The 22,281-nt window shown below is 42.9% G+C and overlaps 3 protein-coding genes across 3 annotated transcripts; 1 reads left to right on the plus strand and 2 right to left on the minus strand.

The window, feature by feature from the left end:
• The first annotated feature begins 9,690 nt into the window (after positions 1-9,690).
• LOC117644259 (zinc finger protein 239-like) lies at positions 9,691-10,827 on the plus strand. The gene is given in 4 exon segments (XM_034383548.1): positions 9,691-9,803; positions 10,048-10,132; positions 10,134-10,475; positions 10,477-10,827. Coding segments are annotated over 4 exon segments (891 nt in total).
• Positions 10,828-12,452: 1,625 nt separating this feature from the next.
• Positions 12,453-16,339, minus strand: LOC117644260 (probable pectin lyase D). Its single transcript, XM_034383549.1, has 3 exons — positions 16,312-16,339; positions 14,646-14,833; positions 12,453-12,722 (listed from the first exon to the last, which is right to left on the minus strand). Exons 1-3 carry the CDS (start codon positions 16,337-16,339, stop codon positions 12,468-12,470), a joined length of 471 nt encoding a protein of 156 aa, XP_034239440.1. The 3' UTR covers positions 12,453-12,467.
• Positions 16,340-17,625: 1,286 nt separating this feature from the next.
• On the minus strand, positions 17,626-21,338 carry LOC117644261 (probable pectin lyase A; the record flags this gene model as incomplete). Its single annotated transcript, XM_034383550.1, has 2 exons — positions 17,626-17,910; positions 21,255-21,338. Coding segments are annotated over 2 exons (339 nt in total), but the record flags the coding sequence as incomplete, so codon positions are not given.
• Between the last annotated feature and the right edge of the window lie 943 nt (positions 21,339-22,281).

A 22,281-nucleotide genomic window follows, 5' to 3' on the forward strand; every position in this document is an offset into this window, starting at 1 on the left:
TGCACACACCCTCAGACAGACTCAAAAATCTTTTCAACCCCACTGGAGTAACAGGCTTCGCTATCGCTCAGCCAATACAAGGTAGGTTTACGTCAGGCCGCGTCTTGTCGAAACAGGCTTCGCAATGCCTCGCTCCCTGTTCCTCCAATCCGCGCCTGGCTTACATACCGTGGCCTGCGGGGCTAGCCTGCCTTCGGCAAGCAATGGCTTGTCCACCGTCGGTTACTCCTAACTTGTTGCATGCTGGGGGGCTCGAGCCCCCCAGACCCCCCTTCACTCCAGATAGAGTTGCTTCATCAACAGATAACATGATCTTCACACTTGTTACTTTTTAACTTGTCGAGGCTGGGGCACTGGAGTAACAGGCTTCGCTATCGCTCAGTCAAGGAGTTAAAGTGGAAAAGAATGTCAAAACATTGAAAATTATGAACCATAAGAATTCTGAGAAATCTCAAAGTACAAAGACCACCATTTTATATTGGTAAAATAGAAACTAAAGAAAGAAAATCAGTTACTACTACAAGGAAAATCGTTACTTTCTTACATTGCGAGGTAGGTTTACGCCAGTCCGCGTCTTGTCGTAACAGGCTTCGCGATGTCTCGCTCCCTGTTCCTCCAATCCGCGCCTGGCGTACCTACCTTGGCCTACGGCGCTAGCCTGCCTTCGGCAGGCATTGGCTTGTCCGTCGTTGGTTACTTCTTACTTGTTGCATGCTGGGGGGCCCCCTTCACTCTATATAGAATTGCTTCATCTACAAATTGCACGACCTTGACCCTTGTAACTTTCCAACTTGTCAGGCTGGGGGGCTCCGCCGCCCAGACCCCCCTTTCATCAAGACAGGAGAGATCTACGTGGAGAAAACTCGATTTTTCGCCATTTTTAGGTGTTTTTCGGCTGTAAAAACCGAACCAGTTGAGCTAGGAAAGTGAAATTTTGCGTGTGCCGAGCCAAGAACATACCTAATGAGCGTGCAAAATCTCAGCCATATCGGCCGAGCCGTTCAGGAGGAGCGGTGTACACACACAGACAGACAGAAAAAGTTTTTCAACCCCACTGGAGTAACAGGCTTCGCTATCGCTCAGCCAATGAAACAACCACAAAAACTTCGAGGGATTTAAAGACTAAAATTCCATACAAACTCATAAGATTGAAGATCTCAAACGAAACTGGATTCAATGGTCAGAAGTACAAAGGATATTTAATCAAACATTTCACAGTTACATCCAAAATTATCTTGCAATTTTTGAATAATTATTTTATTTTATTTTAATTTCAAACGATCGTGCACAGCATTACCTGAGAAGGTGTTAACATATTTTCCAAATACAAGGTAGGTTTACGCCAGACCGCGTCTTGTCGTAACAGGCTTCGCGATGTCTCGCGGCCTGTTCCTCCCATCCGCGCCTGGCGTACCTACCTTGGCCTGCGGCGGCGCTAGCCTGCCTTCGGCAGGCATTGGCTTGTCCGTCAGCGGTTACTTATTGCATGCTATAGAGTAGCTTCATCTACAGATAACACGATCTTGACCCTTGGAACTCTTTGACTTGTCGGGGCTGGGGGGCTCCGCCTCTGTCCTTCACGACAGAGGCGATCTGCCCGCAGAAAACTCGATTTTCCGCCGTTTTTTAGGTGTTTTTCGGCTATAAAAACTGAACCAGTTGAGCTAGGATGGTGAAATTTCGCGTGTGCCGAGCCAAGAACATACCTAATAAGCCTGCAAAATCTCAGCCAAATCGGCCGAGCCGTTCAGGAGGAGTAGTGTACACACACAGACAGACAGACAGACAAAACTTTTCAACCGCACTGGAGTAACAGGCTTCGCTATCGCTCAGCCAATTAACTTCTAAAATGGTCAGCGCTACTTGATCTTGCAGCAGACGCACTTGTAGTCTGGCCTTGCCTTAAGGGTGGGCAGTGGCAACTTGCATCTTGGCCCAAACCCGGGGTCTCCCACTTCCACAATCTGAAAGTCATCCAAGACCATAAGGGCCGCCATCTTTTGGAGCCCGTCCAGGAACCGTTCACTGTCCTCCACGACGTCGAGCATACGCCGCATGATGCCCACAGGAATCACAAGCTGCAATAATGGACACACACTGTTAAAAATGGATAAAATTTAATTACAATAATAAAGGTAACACTATGCTAAACAGAGGGATACGATATGCCTGTACCGAGGGGGCTAAAACTCGCGCAATCATGTGTACACGGTCCCCGAAATCACTCGCGAATCATTGATAATCACGCGAAATCAAGCAATCCGAAATCAACCAAAATGACTAAAATCGACCGAAATCAGGCAGAATCACACTTAACCAGGCAAAATCAGTCCGAAATCATTTGAGTAACTGCACCCCAAGGTGGACCGATCAACCCTAAAGGGAACGTTGGCTATCTCAAATAGAACCTGAGATATTTGCATTTTTCTAACTTTGACTAATTTAGCGTAAAAATGTCGCTTTCTGATTTTTTTTTGGTAAAAGTTGTTTGCTTGGTTCTGGCTTGCGTTTCTTCTTTCTAGTCATAAACAAGAAGTAACGAAAGCTAAAAACACAAAGTGCTGTATAAAATCAATCAATTGATATTAAGATGAAAGGACCCGTTCTTTACTATTATGCAAATGAAAAGTGGATTGTAAATGATCTACATCACCTTGCTTATCCTGTGTTGAGAGAGGCTCTGCCCTAGACTCCGACGAAGTCCCGGCCCATAGGCCCCGATACGCCCCCGACCCGGCCCCGCCCCGGCCCCGACCCGGCCCCGACCCGGCCGAGACCCGGCCGACCCGGCCGAGACCCGGCCCAGACCCGGCAAAGACCCGGCCAGACCCGGCGAGGGGCCGGGCCGGCCGACACCCGGTCACCTATAACCGGCAAAGTTCAGCCCCGAAAGCCCATTTGAGTAACTCCCAAACCCCACGGTGACGATCGCCACCCTAAGAAGTGGCTATCTACACCGAACCTGGAATCCCCCATTTTCCTGACTCACGTTAGGTAGACCACTTGGTCCCCTTTCCCCGGGGGACTTGGCCGGATGGGTGAACTCTGTCGGGCTTGGTTCAAGGTTTTGCGGTTTCCTATAGGATGAACAAGAAGTTCGCCGCCCCCTCGACCGGTTTGCTGTAAAAATCGGTCATTGATGTTAGGCCTCGGGGACCGTGTCGTGCCGTGGGGCAGGTGGTGGATTGAAAATGGGGCCATGGGCCTTGCTTATCGGTGTTAGGGTGCCGCTCTACATTGTGTTTTGAATTCCGATCTTTAACCTGATATTTCTCCGAATTTATCATTGTGCGTGATAAAAAACATTCCAGGTTTTATATTAACTGAATGTAGGAGTTCATGTTCGTAATGGTTAATTTAAGGGTACCATTATTGGTAAAAAGATATAAGAGGTTGAAATGAGGTTAGTTTCGACACCGGCCCCAAATTCTCGTTTTGTATGTTCGTTTTCTCAAAATTTTCCATTGAAAGTCGAATAACAATCCGTTTACGATTTACTGACGGACTTCTGCACTTTAAAATGATACCATTGTCTTTTCTGTACATGTTGTAAGGGAGGGTGGGGCACCATGACCACTGGGGCACCATGACCACCCCCCTCGCTCTCGGGAACTACTTTGCCGACGGCAACCGGTCGACCGGACTTTCGAGAGAATGGAATTCTAACTATTTTCAGCCAGAGCCCTACCTTCTAGCTTCAAGGGTACGACCATAGCACCTCGCCAAAATTTTTGTTACAGCGTTTTGGCTAAATTGGGCGTTTTTCAAATCTGGGATATTTTTTCTCACTCTCACATTTGAGAAGATAGGTTCGATGTCTTAGGTTTTTCTCAAAATGTCGGCTCTTCGGCAAAATATCCAACGTCACATTTAATTCTAAGTAGTTGTTTGCTTGCTCGGGGAGCCTTAGAGTCGTAAACTGCACTGTGGGGCACCATGACCACACATATTTGAGTGTTTTTTCTCATATTTTGGCCTGATAATGATTTATTTTCGTCGAAAATTTGCTTTCTGCTTCTGAAAATGTATAAAGGTTGAATAATTGCTGCAGAATAGATAGTTTTATCACAAATTTGTGATAATTTGTGAATCACCAAGATGATTAAGAATGGTTCTGAAACTGAGACTTGAAATGGTGGTTTCTCTTGCACTAAATGAGCTCCAAACCGCAAAAGTTGGCCGCGAAGGCGATCCGTGGCTACTTTGCACCAAGATGGCTCTGGCATTATGAGAAACAGCATTTAATTCACTTGTTTGCAGTGTAGTAACCGCGATAATTTTCTTAAAATTTACCAAATTGAAATCTGCATACGAATTTGGACTCGTCTTAGCAAGACAAACATAAAATGTCAACACATGTCATAGCTTTGGATGTGAAATTTGAAAGCCTTAGAGCGTTAACTGTTTTAAACCGTCCATTTCAAGGCATCTTAGAACGTTTGATACTTCGAAGGTTTTTACAGTGTTTTTTAGTTTAGTTGACTGGCCTGATGGTAATGACAGCGATATAAACAATTTCAATGAGAATACTGGTAGAAAGTACACTTTTTTGGGCCAAAAAATTACTATGGTCATGGTGCCCCACGGGGTGGTCATGGTGCCCCAAAGGTGGGGCACCATGACCACTTTGCGTTTTATTTTCCAAAGTGTTCTGTGAGCCTGCCGTGCATTGCAGACAAGTTCCAATGGGTGGAAGAGGTCCTTGGAGGTCCAAAGAATCCCCTCATGCTAGAAACTTAACTGTTCGAACCACACGGTGGAGTAGAGGGAGGCACAAAAAAAAAGTGGTCATGGTGCCCCACCCTCCCTTAAGTTCTGAGATGAATAATATCCTCTGAAAAAAAAATTTTGAGCACAATACTCGTTCTCTTTACTATACCACTTTTCATTTGTGTGTAAAGAACGAGTAAAAAAGAAGAACAAGAAGGAAAGACATCAACGAATTGATATCACATGGGAGGGACTCGTTCTTTACAAAGCTAGATTGATGGGTCAGTCGCTGATCGTTACATGAATTGTCCTCTGACGATTTGTAATTTTGCCTTTTAACGAACGCTTCCGGTTGGTTCTCTTCTCAGGCAGGGAACATCGATGCATCGCGATATCTCGAGATATCGATTCTCGTGCATAATCGAATTTACACTAGAGTCCGTGAGTCCGTGCCAAAAACCTGCTTTTTCCGTGACCAAATCCCTCAGAAGGACATATTTATTTTAGAAAACAGTCAAATGAAACTTATTATTTCATCTCTCATCTCGAACATAAGACGTGCAACACCATCAAAAAGAAATTCATTAAGATGACACAGCTTGCAGTTCTGAGACATGTATCATGGTTAGGGTCAAACAATGTTTCGTTATTACCAAATTTCTCAAAATTATCCATTGTCACTTGCAAAAAACCCTCCTAGATTTTTGTTGACCAAAGATCTCGTGTCATTGTTGTTGTACTTTGCGTTTCAGTGGCGTTCAACATCAAAAGATACAGACACGTGAAAAGAGGCTAGTTTCACATAGTGCACTAAAAACGTCTCTCTTTCATGTTCATTTTCTCAATATTTCTCATTGCAAGTAAAAAGAAAACTTCATTTACGATCAAGCGACTGACACTCCATCTTTCATTAGATACCACTCTCATTTTCCCACATGCTGTGAGATCTGAGATGAAAGATGTCCCCCCAAAACTCATTTTTGAACACAATACTCGTTCTCTTCACATAGAGTTAGGTTAGGTTAGGTCTATTGACAACAAATAATTAAGGTAGGGTAGGGTGAAAGCGCAGTGATAAAAACGGCAACAGATCAAAATAGTCACCATAATTAATAAGCATTTCCACCATGTGAGAGAGTTCAGATGCAGGCTCTCCCACGTCCTTAAGAACAACTGCAAGGTCAGGGCGCCCCTTTTCGATAAGGGTTCGTAACATCCTTCTAAAGAACACCCACGGGCGTCGAGCTGGTGAACCCCTTATTGTGGTTTGATGCCAGTGGCCAGATGGAAACCTCTGTCAAAAAGTAATTTTTGTTAGTTTCACAAGTATAAAAGTAAATAATAATAGATAGGGCTACTGACCTTAGCAAATCTCATCATTTCATTGAGGATGGGGTCCAATCTAATCTGGTCTGGGACCCAAGAGGGGAAAAGTTGTGTTATTTTAATTAAGAACTTAGTGAAGCACCTCCTAAATTCTGAGGTCCAGTTCCCTTCCGATGCAGAGTAAAGAAGTTCCAAAGCAACACTGAGGCGAAAGCACACAAAAGAAAAAAACATTGTTAGAAAGGTTTCATAAAATGAAGACTTACACGAGTGAATGATTCTCACCAAGTCACCAGAGTTTGGTCAGCTTTTTCGACGATGAGTGACAAAGTTTCTATTACAGGCGAGTTTGTGTTTACATGCCAGTCTATGTCTTTGGCCAACACTGATAAAATGCCAATGAGCACTGCCCTGATGTCTTCCATCGACGCCTGTTTTGACATCATTGGCTGGCTGTAAAAAGAACTAAGTTTCTTGCACACCACCTCAAGCTGTTCCTTGGAATGTTTCGTGCTGCACAAGGTAGGTTTACGCCAGACCGCGTCTTGTAACAGGCTTTGCGATGTCTCGCGGCCTGTTACTCCAATCCGCGCCTGGGGACCTTCTTCTTCCTTGTTGCATGCTGGAACCCCCAGACCCCCCTTAATTCTAGAGTTGCTTCTACAGATAACACGATCTTGACCCTTGAAACTTTTTAACTTGTTGGGGCTGGGGGGCTCTGCCCTCCAGACCCCCCTTTCTTTAAGACAGAAGTGATCTGCCTGCAGAAAACTTGATTTTTCGCCGTTTTTTTAGGTGTTTTTCGGCTGTAAAAACTGAACCAGTTGAGCTAGGATAGTGACATTTCGCGTGTGCCGAGCCAAGAACATACCTAATAAGCCTGCAAAATCTCAGCCAGATCGGCCGAGCCGATCAGGAGGAGTAGTGTACACACACACACACACATACAGACAGACAGAAAAAGGATTTCAACCCCACTGGAGTAACAGGCTTCGCTATCGCTCAGCCAATAAACCAATGGTGTGCAATTGGGCAATGCACCGAGACATCACAGCGAGGGGGTAATCACTCGCTATTTTCGTGTACAGAGAATATGAATATGTGTGAATATCCGTGAATACCAAGAATACTGTTGAATACACATATACTAGTGAATATGAGGTAATACTGGTGAATATGTGTGAATATCATGAATATCTAATGAATATCATGAAATTTGCAATTAAAACGCTTAAATATTGTGAGAAGAAATTTCTGGGACCCCCCCCCCCTAGGGTGGCCCAAAAAAAATCGAAGGTTTTCCGATTGTCCAATTCCGCTCAAAAATCGATTCTAGACCGAAAAAAAATAACCCCTCTTTTTTGCGTTTTGCCATGAGACGATTTTGAATACTGGCTCAATAGCGAAAATGGTTTTTAACCCGTTTTAAGCACCAAAATTGTCATAACAATTACAGTTTTTATCGGATTTTCAAAAACGATACGGCAAAATGTTCGGTTTTAGACGGCGAACAAATTACATTTTCACCCATTTTTTGTCAGACTTCGTCTTCAGTATTCTGCTTGTGATTTTCGCTCAAAAAACACATATTGTTCACTATTTGGAGATAATTTCCTTGTTTCGGACGGCTAAGATGCGTCCCTATCCACTTTTTTATCTTACCCTATCCCAAAACAAACCGACCACGTGAATTAAAGCCGTGCAAATCAATTTGCATACCATCTAGGGGCAAGCATTTCGTTGTTTTTAGTGTAAAGAAAAGTCTGTTAAGCTCTGAGGCCGCAATTTTCCTCCGATTCTCAAACCCGAGATGTCATTTTGTTTAGTTTTTTAAGACAAACAAAAAAGATTCTGGTCATTTTTTTGTCAGACAGCGTTTTTAGATCCGTTTCTGCTTGAAACGTGCAAAAATCGCCCAAATTCGAATTTTTCGCCCACTTTTAGACCGTTTTTCTCGTCAGCGATCCACGTGACCAGCCAATGATCACTCTTTTACCTTCCCTAGCCTTTCTAGAATGGCTGGAATAAGAAGAGCCAGGTCCTAGACACGAACGAACAGGTCCAGGCATGATTTGGCGGGTCGTTTAGAATTTTCCTTCTTTAAAAAAGGATAAATAAGGCCAGCCCGGACGGTTTTGGGCTCGTGTGAATAGTTCAGTAAAAGTGGGAGTGTTGCAACCGATTTTGTCTAGTTCTGACCGGTATGGAGAAGTTGTGACAGGTTTGGACAAAAGAAAACGGTCCAAAAGTGGGCAAAAAATTCGAATTTGGGCGATTTTTGCACGTTACAAGCAAAAAACCCGCCAAATCATGCCTGGACCTGTTAGTTCGTGTCTAGGACCTGGCTCTTCTTAATTCCAGCCATTCCAGAAAGGCTAGGGAAGGTAAAAGAGTGATCATTGGCTGGTCACGTGGATCGCTGACGAGAAAAACGGTCCAAAAGAGGGCAAAAAATTCGAATTTGGGCGATTTTTGCACGTTGTAAGCAGAGACGGACCTTAAACCGCAGTCTGACAAAAAAATGACTAGAATCTTTTTTGTTCGTCTTAAAAAACTAAACAAAATGACTTCTCGAGTTTGAGAATCGGAGGAAAATTGCGGCCTCAGAGCTCAACAGACTTTTCTTTAAACTGAAAGCAACGCAATGCTTGCCCCTAGATGGTAGGCAAATTGATTTGCACGGCTATATTTCACGTGGTCGGTTTGTTTTGGGATAGGGTAAGATAAGAAAGTGGATAGGGACGCAACTCGGCCGTCCGAAACAAGAAAATTATCTCCAAATAGTAAACAATATGTGTTTTTTTGGGGCGAAAATCGCAAGTAGAATACTGAAGACGAAGTCTGACAAAAAATGGGTGAAAATGTAATTTGTTCGCCGTCCAAAACCGAACATTTTGCCGTATCGTTTTTGAAAATCCGATAAAAACTGTAATTGTTATGACAATTTTGGTGCTTTAAACGGGTTAAAAACAATTTTCGCTATTGAGCCGGTATTCAAAATCGTCTCAGGACAAAACGCAAAAAAGAGGGGTTATTTTTTTTCGGTCTAGAATCGATTTTTGAGCGGAATTGGACAATCGGAAAACCTTCGATTTTTTTTGGGCCACCCTAACCACCACCCTTACCCAACCAACCACAGGTGGGGCTGCAACATCTATGAGTTACAGATAGCCTCGAAATCACCCTTTGATTCAAATGTTGGCATCAGCCGTCTCAGAAGTCAACATGGTTGTTTTGTAGGAGGGGAGATGGCCGCCAGCGGGCATGACCTGAAGGCCAGGGGGCTGGCTGGTCGGTAGCGGGCATCGGAGGGAAAAGCCGGGGTTATGCGGGAAAAAAGAGAAATGTCCTCTAGCGGGCAGCTGGTGGTGAGGCCTACTTCTTAGGTGGTACGCCAACGAAATGAGCTTGATACAAAAAGTATTTTATTTTAAAAGCATACATAGTCTTAAAAGTGGCATACGCAATGTTAATGCGTCGTCAGTTATCTGCTTACTCTTCTGCACACATCCTCTTTCTTCTTCCTTACTTCTCCAACCTCAACCGACCTCATGTTTGTGATTGCACCTCCAGGAGCACCTGCACACTGGCATAGACTGGGATGGGCGCTGACAAACTGTTCGTTGAAATCGGAGTGAAAAGACTCTGTTCCACATGTCGTCGCCGGATTGCCGATTCCTTCGAAGCCTTTCATCATCTCCTGTTTCTCCTGTTCCTTCTTTTGAGTCTCTGCCTCCATTTTCTTTGCTCTTCCTCCTCAACCTTCTGTCTCTTTCTCTTCTCATCCTCTTCTCTTTTTCTCTTCCTCTCCACATTCTTCAACACCTCCAGCTCCTCCTTCATTTCTTCTCTCTCCTTCCTATCTCGCTCTCTCTGTCTCTCTCCAATCTTTAACCACGCATGCTTCGGTGCAGAGGCGGAATTGAGGAAGCATCTCGCAAGTCACTCCAAGACGGCACCGCACTCGTGCGAGGTTTGCGGAAAGAAGTTCCGTGACTCTTCGAATTTCAGGAAGCACAAGAGAATCCACACCGGGGAGAATCCTTACGAGTGCGGAAAGAAGGTCACTCAATCAGGTGGCCTCACCAGGCACAAGATGCTGCACACTGCACACCGGAGAGAAGCCCCACGAATGTAACGAGTGCGGAAAGAAGTTCACTACATTAGATAACCTTAGGAAGCACAAGAGAGTCCATACCGGGGAGAAGCCTTACGAGTGTGACGAGTGCGGAAAGAAGTTCACTAAAGTAGTAAACCTGAAAGTGCACAAGAGAATCCACATCGGGGAGAAGCCCTACGAATGTGACGAGTGCGGAAAGAAGTTCACTGATTTAAGTAACCTAAAGGTGCACAAGAGAATCCACACCGGGGAGAAGCCTTACGAGTGTGACGAGTGCGGAAAGAAGTTCACTCAATCAGGTGGCCTCACCAGGCACAAGATGCTGCACACTGCACACCGGAGGGAAGCCCCACGAATGTAACGAGTGCGGAAAGATGTTTACTACATTAGATAACCTTAGAAAGCACAAGAGAGTCCACACCGGGGAGAAGCCTTACGAGTGTGACGAGTGCGGAAAGAAGTTCACTAAATTAGTAAACCTGAAGACGCACAAGAGAATCCACACCGGGGAGAAGCCCTACGAATGTGACGAGTGCGGAAAGAAGTTAAATCAATCAGGTATCCTTATCAGGAACAAGATGCTGCACACCAGAGAGAAGCTCCATGAATGTTACGAGTGCGGAAAGAAGTTCACTAAATTGGTAAACCTGAAGGTGCACAAGAGCGCATGATGCAATGCAGCCTCGCAATTGCAGTACTCCTCTTGGTTTTGATTTTGCTGGTGACGGACAGCCTGGCCCGGCCTTACCCGTCTACCTTGGTTTGAAGCGAGGGGTCCACCACTCAGAGAATCATGTGTACATCGTGTCCGGGAATCATCCGGAAATCGTCCGGGAATCATGGGAATCGCGGGAATCACTTCCGAATCACGGGAATCTCGCGGGAATCGCAGGAATCATCCGAAAATCATAGGAATCGCATAGAAATCTCTTCGGAATCATGAGGAATCTCTTGCAAATCATGGACATCTTGGAAATTATAGGAATAGGAATCAAGAAAGTGTCGTGAAAATCGTGTGAAAAACCGCCCACATTGCGAGAAAAAACTACAGGGAATCCTGTTAATATTTTCACGCGACTGAACCGAATTCGGACTTGAGTAAGCTCTGCGGTCCAACTTGGTTAGGTCTGTGGCTTTGGTTAGAATCCACCCAGCCTTTGGGTCTAAAACTGGGTGGGGCTTCTGTTTTGTACGCCACAAAGTGAAATCAAGTCGAGCTGCGATAAGAACAAAACTAAGGGGAAAAGACGACCTTGTCCTCGAAAACATGTTTTGTGGCACCATGTTAAAAGGGCGTTTCAAGAGCACTGTTAAAAAAAAAGTCTGAAAATTCAGACTAAATTGGTCAGAAGTTATTAACAGACTTGAGAGGTCTGAAAATTGAGACCGTTTAGATGGTCTGAAAATTCAGAACTGGAGAGTCTTACATTTAAGAGTTTGGTGGTCTGAAAATTCAGTCCTGTATGATATTTGTTAACTGAAAGGTTCGTGACATGATAAATATGACATAGGCAGAATCTCAGGTGTGTGTGAACCTCCAGAGAGGACAACATAGAGTAAAAATTGTGTTGAGGGAGAAGATCCTCTGGACTTTTCCCTGCCTCTCGGGAGGCCGGCCTGTGGCACCCAAGGTAATGGCGACACGGAGGCACCCGCGAGAGGTAAATTAAAATGTGGATTGTTCAACTCCCACCCATATTACGGAGATAAATCTTGCAGCAGAAAATGGTTCTCATATGGCCGATGAAGTCTCGTCAATTTGGAACTTTTCAACTAATATATTTTTCACGTTAGAAGCCTTTAAAACAGAAGTAGGTATGTTCCACAACATGCGCGCCATCTTGCGGACAAACGAAATCTTGGGTTGGTCTGAATTTTCAGACTTAATCATCTCAATTTTCAGACTGCGCTGGTCTGAATTCAAGTTCTGAGACGATCAGGTCGCAATTTTCCTACCGGAAGGCTAAATTTTCAGACAAGCAGTCTGAAACAAGTCTGAAAAATAGATTCAGACCACCAAGTCTGACAAAAGTGGTCTGAATTTTCAGATTTTTTCTAACAGTGATATGCTGACCAAAAGGAGATAGTTGAGAAAAAAAAATTTCTGGACCCAAAACCACCGAAGCTCAGTGGTAAAATTGCCCAAAACTTTAACTGTTCACAGTTCCTCCAATAATTGCCTGAGATGGCTGAAATTTTGCGGTGGTGTTCACCCATGGGCAGGCACCATTTATGCCAAATAGGAGCGAAATCACCGATGGTCTACTTCACACGGCCCTCATATGCTCAAATCTTCAGTAAACTGGGCACCTTAGCCTAAGTGTCTCCTTACCGCGAAGGTGACGCCGTGCACCCACACGTTCTTCACGTTGTCGAAGGCCAGCGCGTCGCCTGCCCAGACGACTTTCGGGTTTATGTCTGTGATGCTGATGTCACGAATGATGACGTTCTGAGCGTTCTTGATGCGAAGTCCTTTGCCCTTGATGACGCCTTTGCCGTTCTTGCCCAAGATGGACTTGTTAGAGCCCACGATGATCTCTGTGGTGCCGGCCTTCGCGTACTTGACCTGCAGGGATAAATAGAGGCAGAAGGGTGAACACACAGTGGGTTGCAGAATTTAACATCACTCAAACATTGTATATATCAATCCGTTTGAAGGTTGTGTTTCGTAACACGTGAGGATGTTCAACTCAAGGGCCCTGGCCAAACGATCACACCCTACCGTTTGCAATATAAGGATGTTATCTGATCGTTTTAGAAAGAATCTGATATCAACCACGAGCGAGTTACACCAAGTTTGAACATTTGATACGAATAGCAACGGAAACGATAAGGTCCCTCGATAAGTAACTCTTTGCTCGGAAAGTCGGCGTAAGATTGGAACCATTTATCAGCAATACTAGAAGAAACGGCGCTTTAAAATAATGTAGTCGCCTCGGGGGAAGAACTTTCAAAAAAGTCTCATATGCGATAAACTTGAGTATTGCCGTAAAAGTCTTGCCTTCAAAACGGCGACACACAAAGGTTTCACCAAAATTTGGCGATACTTTGGAGTATTGCCACGATTTGGCAATAAACCTTGAAGAAATCAATGGGACAAAGTTCTTAGTTTAATGCCAGATTTTGGCGATGCCATTCTTTGGCGATACTTTTGTGTATCGCCGTTTAGAAGGCAAGATTTTTCGGTTCGCATTTCGACGCCTCCTAATATAAAATCCTACTGTCAGTGCTGATCCAAGACAATCCCAACTGCTCCAAGGTTCCAGTGGAGGCTAAAACTGCTCATTAGCTGTCTTCAGTCCAAAGCACACTGTTAAAAAAATTTCATAACATTTTCATTACATGGTAGTGAAGCTATAATCATTACAATGTAATTAAAGTTTTCATTACACATATGTAATTAAAATTTTCATTACGGTGTAATGAACGAATGTAATGAAAATTTTAATGACGAAAACGTAATGAAAATGATCAAAGTTGACGCAAATTGCGCAACTTTTCGTGTCGATTTGACATAGGTTGGAGTGAATCCACAGCATCTCTGACAGCAGAGAGGAGGTAAAAATTGAGAGACCGAGGACTGTTCAGATCTGAGGCAGTCTGGTAGCCTGAGTGAGAGAGATCGGGTGCTGACCCTACCAAATGGCAGCCCGTAGACGCCTTCGAGCAACATCAGACAAACCTATTTGGTCACTTCGAATATCGCTCTATTCCCCCAAACTCTTCGCCATTAGTTTAACAATCCATCACTTCACATGAACCACGGATACAATTCAGAATATCTTCTCACGTTTTAATATTTTAATACGAAATACAGAGTTGAGAGTGATCCCCGTGTACCATGCGACACCTAGCGGCAGACTTGCGAATGACAGGTTTGGCATATGACGCCGTAATGGACGACTGTAGGAGAAAAATTGATGTTGGCGGCCAATAGAAGGCTAAATTAGTTTGAGTAAGCTTTACTTAGATCCTCGACAAATCCAAAAACTTTCAGTCATGCTTAAATATGTTTGAAAAATTTAATGACATGTAAAGAAAATTTCATGACAAGGTGCATAATGTAATGAAACTTTCATTACATGCCTAAGGTCATTAAACTTTATGACCGAGGTAATGAAATTTTCATTACAATATAATGAATGTGGAGATGTAATTAAAAATAATGACGTTTAATGAAAAATAATGTCACAAATGTCATTAAATTTCATTCATTTTTAACAGTGCACTGCAGTGAATCATGATATCACTGAAATACAGCTTCCACGATTATATGCAAGGTTTCTACTTTATAACAAGTCCAATGGCGAGAAATTTGAAGCAGCATGTTGGCGTCACAGAATTTTATAAGAAACAGCTTTTTACGTCTTACAATCTGCGCAGACAGTTAGGGTTGTCTTGGATCTGCACTGACAGTTAGAATCGTTCTATAAGGATGCGTCGATTTGCAGTGTGCGCGGAATCACTAATCCGATAGTTGTAGACTTGCCTTGGTTAGTGGCCTGCCATTGCAGGTACCGGCGTGGGCCAACGACTCCTGGTATCCACCGCCACACTTCAATATGACGCACCCGGAACTAGTCGCCCAGCCCTCGGAGTTGGTGAAGTCATAAGTTCTGTCCAGGACGATGATCAGTTTTCCTTGCTTCCCAAGTAGTTCTTGAGCTCCCGGATGTTCTGGGAGTTACGGTCCTGCCTGCAGCAAAAGATGGTCTGGTTGACCTCACAGACCCCTAATCAAAGTGTCGACTAAGTACGGTGGGGACCGCTCCTTTACGCCAACCGAAAAACGCACCTTAATATTTATATAAATTAAAGTGTGGTTTTTAAATTTTGGCCTTTCCCCACGCTGCAAAGAAAGTTTGAAGATCAACTTACACAGAGATTTTTTTTCTTCAAGATGTCAGAAAATGATTACCAAAATGAAAAGAACTCCCGGGGGGAAGTTGCATGCAGTAAAATTGTATGTTTTGTTAGCTTCTGTTGCCCTGCACTACTTTAGACAGAAAAAATACGATTTCAAGAAATCCTCGGAGTCATGAAGTCAATTTGATTGTTGTGTAAGAGTGTGGAGAAAGAAAAGAAGTGGTGTTGTGAAGTTGTGGCTCAGGGGACTACCAATGGCAGTGGTACCAATTCGGTCGATGTGCCACCCGTCAAAATTTAAACTTGACAATAAATAGAAACCAAAATGCTGGTAAATTCAAAAAATTCCAATGCTAATGTATTCCGCAGTGTTCTAACAATGGAACATCTTTAAAGTCCATCATTATTAAAATGTTCTTGGCAGAAAGAAGGCAGTAAATTAATTTTCACGGGTTGGCAACTAGTTTCTCGGCGTCTGCGCCCTTACAAAAATCACGAAGCTGAAAACACCAGCAGTCGCGCATGAAAACTGCCCCTCCATTGTTGCTGACGTTGAATTGTTTGGCTTGTTTCATAAAGGCTATGGTTCTCTAGTCATGTTTTCTTCAATTCTGTGTAATAGTTCTCACTCACAACGTATCAACACCAGGACGGTTGGTTTGACAAACTTTTATAAACTCGGGAGGAATGGTTTCGGAGCGCGGGTGAGTCTTGTTCGAAGAACATGAGCCCTGAAAGTCGCGAGGTGAAGTTAAGTTGTCATGGTGTTAACTGAATTCAACAAAAACAAAATTGTTTTATTTACTGAAATAACAGGAAAAGTAGCGATATACATCGGCAACTTTGGCCCGTCCCGGACATTAAGAAACGTACGAAATTCGCCTATATTTGACCCTGACGGGATTTAAACCTGAGTCTGGGGTTAAAATTAATGTCGTTTTCGTCATCAGCACCCTTAAAAACGTCAGAAACAATGCAAAAACTCGAATAAAAAGAATGTTCAAAAAATATCCCCCTGGGACTTGAACCCGGGTGCGAACTTCTCCGATTCGCTCGAAACTGGCACCATTGGGTGATTCCGCGCGTAGAGGGCGTTTTCGTGTCCACACCCTCCCCAGGGCAAATTTATTCGAGTGCAGCCCATTTATGCACTTAAGAATCTTTTTTTGGGACCAGACTAGCTTGTTCCCTTTGTATATGGACTTTCGAAGCCAACATGTGACGCGGGAGGGGGGCCAAAAGGGTCGATTTTGTAAGTTCCGTCATGTCCATTCGCACCTTGCACCAACTTTGCGGCTCTGTAACCATTTGTTCCATTCTAATCTTCGAATTTCACACACACCCATCAAATCTCTAACGTGTAGTGACTATCTTGCTTGAATTTTAAGATCGTATATTGATTGGAAGTGTCCTTTCAGAACGCGTACAAAATGTCCACCGTACTCCGACTTTTGACTTAGTAGTTTCAAAGTTACCACCATAAAAACTACTAGGAGTGCTCCCTGCTGAAAACCACCGCCGTATTTAGAATCAGCACGGTCTGTTTACCCTATGAACGAATCCCGGTGGCGAAAAAGTAAGGGGGCTGTGTGTGCGAGTGGAAGTTGTGTGTGAAAACGGTGGGTTGTAACAATTGATGTAATTTCCGTATGCCCCTCTCACCCCTCTCCTATTGGGTTAAGAAAGTCATCCTACACGTGAAAGGGCGTGTCTTGACGTCGGACTAGTGTGCCAAACTTAAAGCATATTTCTGAGGCGATGGGCATTTGTAGTGAGCTAGAAACATCTGTTTGTAATTTCCGTCGAGCGTAATTTCCGTCATATTTTCAGTAAATTTCGTCATATTTTATAGGGGGAGAAAACGAAAGTCAACTTGTAGCTCGCCCACGCTCACAGTGTCGTCCTGGTGTCCTATTGACGCCATCTAGGCAAAATTCAGGCCGAACAAGCAAGATTGATTATGTGACTTCCTAAGGTGGCTAAAACGGCCCATACGTACACTCTAAAAAAAATCAATCCAAAATTCTGTAACATGGTTACGCAGCTTTTTCAATAACACCTGTTACAAAATTTTGTATCGAATATGTTACAATTTATTTTTTTGTAAATTGGATACAAAATATTGTAACGTCAGAATACAAAATTCTGTAACAGATGTGATACGGTGTTGAGCACCACTGATACAAAATTTTGTATCCCGCATCAAACTTTTGTATTCCGCGTCAAGATTTTGTAACCAATGGGATGCAATATTCTGTATCATTCATGCGAAATTCTGTAACATAGTCATTCTCTCCTGTGACATGATGCAAATTTTTGGTTCAAATGTGATGCATTTTCCTCAAGCACAGATATAGACTTTCGTAATATTGTTGTATAATCTAAGACACCTTGTCATAAAGTTTTGAATCAGTCAACAGCCTTCTGCAGCAATTGAAATAGAATTCTGCTTCATATTTAAAAAAGAATGGTGCATTTGTGACACATATTTCAGTATTGCAGGGATTAGGAATAAAATACAGAAATAGGAGAATACATTCAGTTCAAGTCACTGTAATTCAGAAATAGGGAAATCACCGATGGTCTACTTCACACGGCCCTCATATGCTCAAATCTTCAGTAAACTGGGCACCTTAGCCTAAGTGTCTCCTTACCGCGAAGGTGACGCCGTGCACCCACACGTTCTTCACGTTGTCGAAGGCCAGCGCGTCGCCTGCCCAGACGACTTTCGGGTTTATGTCTGTGATGCTGATGTCACGAATGATGACGTTCTGAGCGTTCTTGATGCGAAGTCCTTTGCCCTTGATGACGCCTTTGCCGTTCTTGCCCAAGATGGACTTGTTAGAGCCCACGATGATCTCTGTGGTGCCGGCCTTCGCGTACTTGACCTGCAGGGATAAATAGAGGCAGAAGGGTGAACACACAGTGGGTTGCAAAATTTAACATCACTCAAACATTGTATATATCAATCCGTTTGAAGGTTGTGTTTCGTAACACGTGAGGATGTTCAACTAAAGGGGCCCTGGCCAAACGATCACACCCTACCTTTTGCAATATAAGGATGTTATCTGATCGTTTTAGAAAGAATCTGATATCAACCACGAGCGAGTTACCCCAAAGTTTGAACATTTGATACGAATAGCAACGGAAACGATAAGGTCCCTCGATAAGTAACTCTTTGCTCGGAAAGTCGGCGTAAGATTGGAACCATTTATCAGCAATACTAGAAAAAACGGCGCTTTAAAATAATGTAGTCGCCTGGGGGGAAGAACTTTCAAAAAAGTCTCATATGCGATAAACTTGAGTATTGCCGTAAAAGTCTTGCCTTAAAAACGGCGACACACAAAGGTTTCACCAAAATTTGGCGATACTTTGGAGTATTGCCACGATTTGGCAATAAACCTTGAAGAAATCAATGGGACAAAGTTCTTAGTTTAATGCCAGATTTTGGCGATGCCATTCTTTGGCGATACTTTTGTGTATCGCCGTTTAGAAGGCAAGATTTTTCGGTTCGCATTTCGACGCCTCCTAATATAAAATCCTACTGTCAGTGCTGATCCAAGAAAATCCCAACTGCCCCAAAGGGTTTCCCAGTGGGGCTAAAACTGCTCATTAGCTGTCTTCAGTCCAAAGCACACTTTTAAAAAAAATTCATAACTTTTTCATTACATGGTAGTGAAGCTATAATCATTACAATGTAATTGAAGTTTTCATTACACATATGTAATTAAAATTTTCATTACGGTGTAATGAACGAATGTAATGAAAATTTTAATGACGAAAACGTAATGAAAATGATCAAATTTGACGCAAATTGCGCAACTTTTCGTGTCGATTTGACATAGGTTGGAGTGAATCCACAGCATCTCTGACAGCAGAGGGAGGTAAAAATTGAGAGACCGAGGACTGTTCAGATCTGGGGCAGTCTGGTAGCCTGAGTGAGAGAGATCGGGTGCTGACCCTACCAAATGGCAGCCCGTAGACGCCTTCGAGCAACATCAGACAAACCTATTTGGTCACTTCAAATATCGCTCTGAGCAAAATCAACTAAGACGGACCACTTCTTCCGGTGACCCTCTCCGATTTGCCTGATTTTTTGTAGGCTTAATAACTCACTAAAGGAGAGTCTAAAGCCAAAATATTAGGTCCGGCAAAAATTTATTGCCCGAGATATGGCCAACTTTAGTTTAACTTTTGGAGAAAAAACACAAATTTTGGGGTTTATTTTGGACTAATTTTACACTTTTCATAGTAGAGGGTTAAAATTTGGTCAGTTTATGTAAAATTGGCCAAGGAACAAGAATATGGCCTCAGATTTGACCTCCGACGAATACCTGAAGAGTAAACCCCCCAAAACACCCTGAAAACACATAAAAAAACCGTTTTTTCTTGGGGTTTCTGGAAAGAATATTTGGACAAAAATTTCTGATGATCTTATCTTGTAGAAAATGACACGATGAATCGAATGAGACCACGCGCAGATTTTTATGTCAAACCGTTTAGGAGATATAGCGGTTCAAAGTATAAAAATTTTGCCATTTTTTTTTTTTAAATGCAGGTTTTGAGCATAGTTTGACGTTTTTTGCCTCCTTGGTGCGTGTTGGTGTTCTTATCTTGTGGAAAAAGACGCGCTGAATCGAATGAGACCACGCACAGAGTTGTATCTCAAACCGTTTAGGAGATATAGGGGTTTTAAAAGTATGGGCACTGTAGTCCGCCCGCCCAACAGGCGTGATTGGCGGCTCTCCCTTTGTCGGGTTTTGCAGGAGCTCTCCCGTGCCCATATTTTAAACCACTATATCTCCTAAACGGTTTGAGATACAACTCTGTGCGTGGTCTCATTCGATTCAGCGCGTCTTTTTCCACAAGATAAGAACACCAACACGCACCAAGGAGGCAAAAAACGTCAAACTATGCTCAAAACCTGCATTTTTAAAAAAATAAATGGCAAAACTTTCATACTTTGAACCGCTATATTTCCTAAACGGTTTGACATAAAAATCTGCGCGTGGTCTCATTCGATTTATCGTGTCATTTTCTACAAGATAAGATCATCAGAAATTTTTGTCAACATATTTTTCCCAGAAACCCCAAGAAAAAACGTTTTTTTTAATGTGTTTTTAGGGTGTTTTGGGGGGTTTACTCTTAAGGTATTCGTCGGAGGTCAAATCTGAGGCCATATTCTTGTTCCTTGGCCAATTTTACATAAACTGACCAAATTTTAACCCTCTACTATGAAAAGTGTAAAATTAGCCCAAAAATCCCCCAAATTCGTTTTTTTTTCTCCAAAAGTTAAACTAAAGTTGGCCATATCTCGGGCAATAAATTTTTGCCGGACCTAATATTTTGGATTTAGACTCTCCTTTAGTGAGTTATGAAGCCTACAAAAAATCAGGCAAATCGGAGAGGGTCACCGGAAGAAGTGGTCCGTCTTAGTTGATTTTGCTCTCTATTCCCCCAAACTCTTCGCCATTAGTTTAACAATCCATCACTTCACATGAACCACGGATACAATTCAGAATATCTTCTCACGTTTTAATATTTTAATACGAAATACAGAGTTGGGGTGATCCCCGGTACCATGCGACACCTAGCGGCAGACTTGCGAATGACAGGTTTGGCATATGACGCCGTAATGGACGACTGTAGGAGAAAAATTGATGTTGGCGGCCAATAGAAGGCTAAATTAGTTTGAGTAAGCTTTACTTAGATCCTCGACAAATCCAAAAACTTTCAGTCATGCTTAAATATGTTTGAAAAATTTAATGACATGTAAAGAAAATTTCATGACAAGGTGCATAATGTAATGAAACTTTCATTACATGCCTAAGGTCATTAAACTTTATGACCGAGGTAATGAAATTTTCATTACAATATAATGAATGTGGAGATGAAATTTAAAAAATAATGACTTTTAAATGAAAAATAATGTCACAAATGTCATTAAATTTCATTCATTTTTAACAGTGCACTGCAGTGAATCATGATATCACTGAAATACAGCTTCCACGATTATATGCAAGGTTTCTACTTTATAACAAGTCCAATGGCGAGAAATTTGAAGCAGCATGTTGGCGTCACAGAATTTTATAAGAAACAGCTTTTTACGTCTTACAATCTGCGCAGACAGTTAGGGTTGTCTTGGATCTGCACTGACAGTTAGAATCGTTCTATAAGGATGCGTCGATTTGCAGTGAGCGCGGAATCACTAATCCGATAGTTGTAGACTTGCCTTGGTTAGTGGCCTGCCATTGCGGGTACCGGCGTGGGCCAACGACTCCTGGTATCCACCGCCACACTTCAATATGACGCCCCCGGGAACTAGTCGCCCAGCCCTCGGAGTTGGTGAATCATAAGTTCTGTCCAGGACGATGATCAGTTTTTCCTTGCTTCCCAAGTAGTTCTTGAGCTCCTGGATGTTCTTGGGAGTTACGGTCCTGCCTGCAGCAAAAGATGGTCTGGTTGACCTCACAGACCACTAATCAAAGTGTCGACTAAGTACGGTGGGGACCGCTCCTTGACGCCAACCGAAAAACGCACCTTAATATTTATATAAATTAAAGTGTGGTTTTAATTATGGCCTTCCTCACGCTGCATAGACAGTTTGAAGATCAACTTACACAGAGATTTTTTATCTTCAAGATGTCAGAAAATGATTACCAAAATGAAAAGAACTCCCGGGGGGAAGTTGCATGCAGTAAAATTGGTATGTTTTGTTAGCTTCTGTTGCCCTGCACTACTTTAGACAGAAAAAATACGATTTCAAGAAATCCTCGGAGTCATGAAGTCAATTTGATTGTTGTGTAAGAGTGTGGAGAAAGAAAAGAAGTGGTGTTGTGAAGTTGTGGCTCAGGGGACTACCAATGGCAATGGTACCAATTCGGTCGATGTGCCACCCGTCAAAAATTTTAAAATTGACAAAAAATAGAAACCAAAATGCTGGTAAATTCAAAAAATTCCAAAGCTAATGTATTCCGCAGTGTTCTAACAATGGAACATCTTTAAAGTCCATCATTATTAAAATGTTCTTAGCAGAAAGAAGGCAGTAAATTAAATTTTTACGGGTTGGCAACTAGTTTCTCGGGGTCTGCGCCCCTTTCAAAAATCACGAAGCTGAAAACACCAGCGTCGCGCATGAAAACTGCCCCTCCATTGTTGCTGACGTTGAATTGTTTGGCTTGTTTCATAAAGGCTATGGTTCTCTAGTCATGTTTTCTTCAATTCTGTGTAATAGTTCTCACTCACAACGTATCAACACC

Source organism: Thrips palmi, unplaced genomic scaffold (genome assembly GCF_012932325.1).
Source record: "Thrips palmi isolate BJ-2018 unplaced genomic scaffold, TpBJ-2018v1 HiC_scaffold_18, whole genome shotgun sequence".
NCBI classification, from domain to species: domain Eukaryota; kingdom Metazoa; phylum Arthropoda; class Insecta; order Thysanoptera; family Thripidae; genus Thrips; species Thrips palmi.

What these genes read in the sequence shown, in the direction of transcription:
- LOC117644260 (XM_034383549.1), bottom strand. Translation starts at nt 16,339, where the DNA reads ATGGAACAAATGGTTACAGAGCCGCAAA. An exon ending in AATGGTTACAGAGCCGCAAA is followed by an intron (nt 14,834 to 16,311) that starts GTTGGTGCAAGG and finishes CGTAACTCCCAG; the next exon opens with AACATCCGGGAGCTCAAGAA. An exon ending in ATGGCAGGCCACTAACCAAG is followed by an intron (nt 12,723 to 14,645) that starts GCAAGTCTACAA and finishes TTATCCCTGCAG; the next exon opens with GTCAAGTACGCGAAGGCCGG.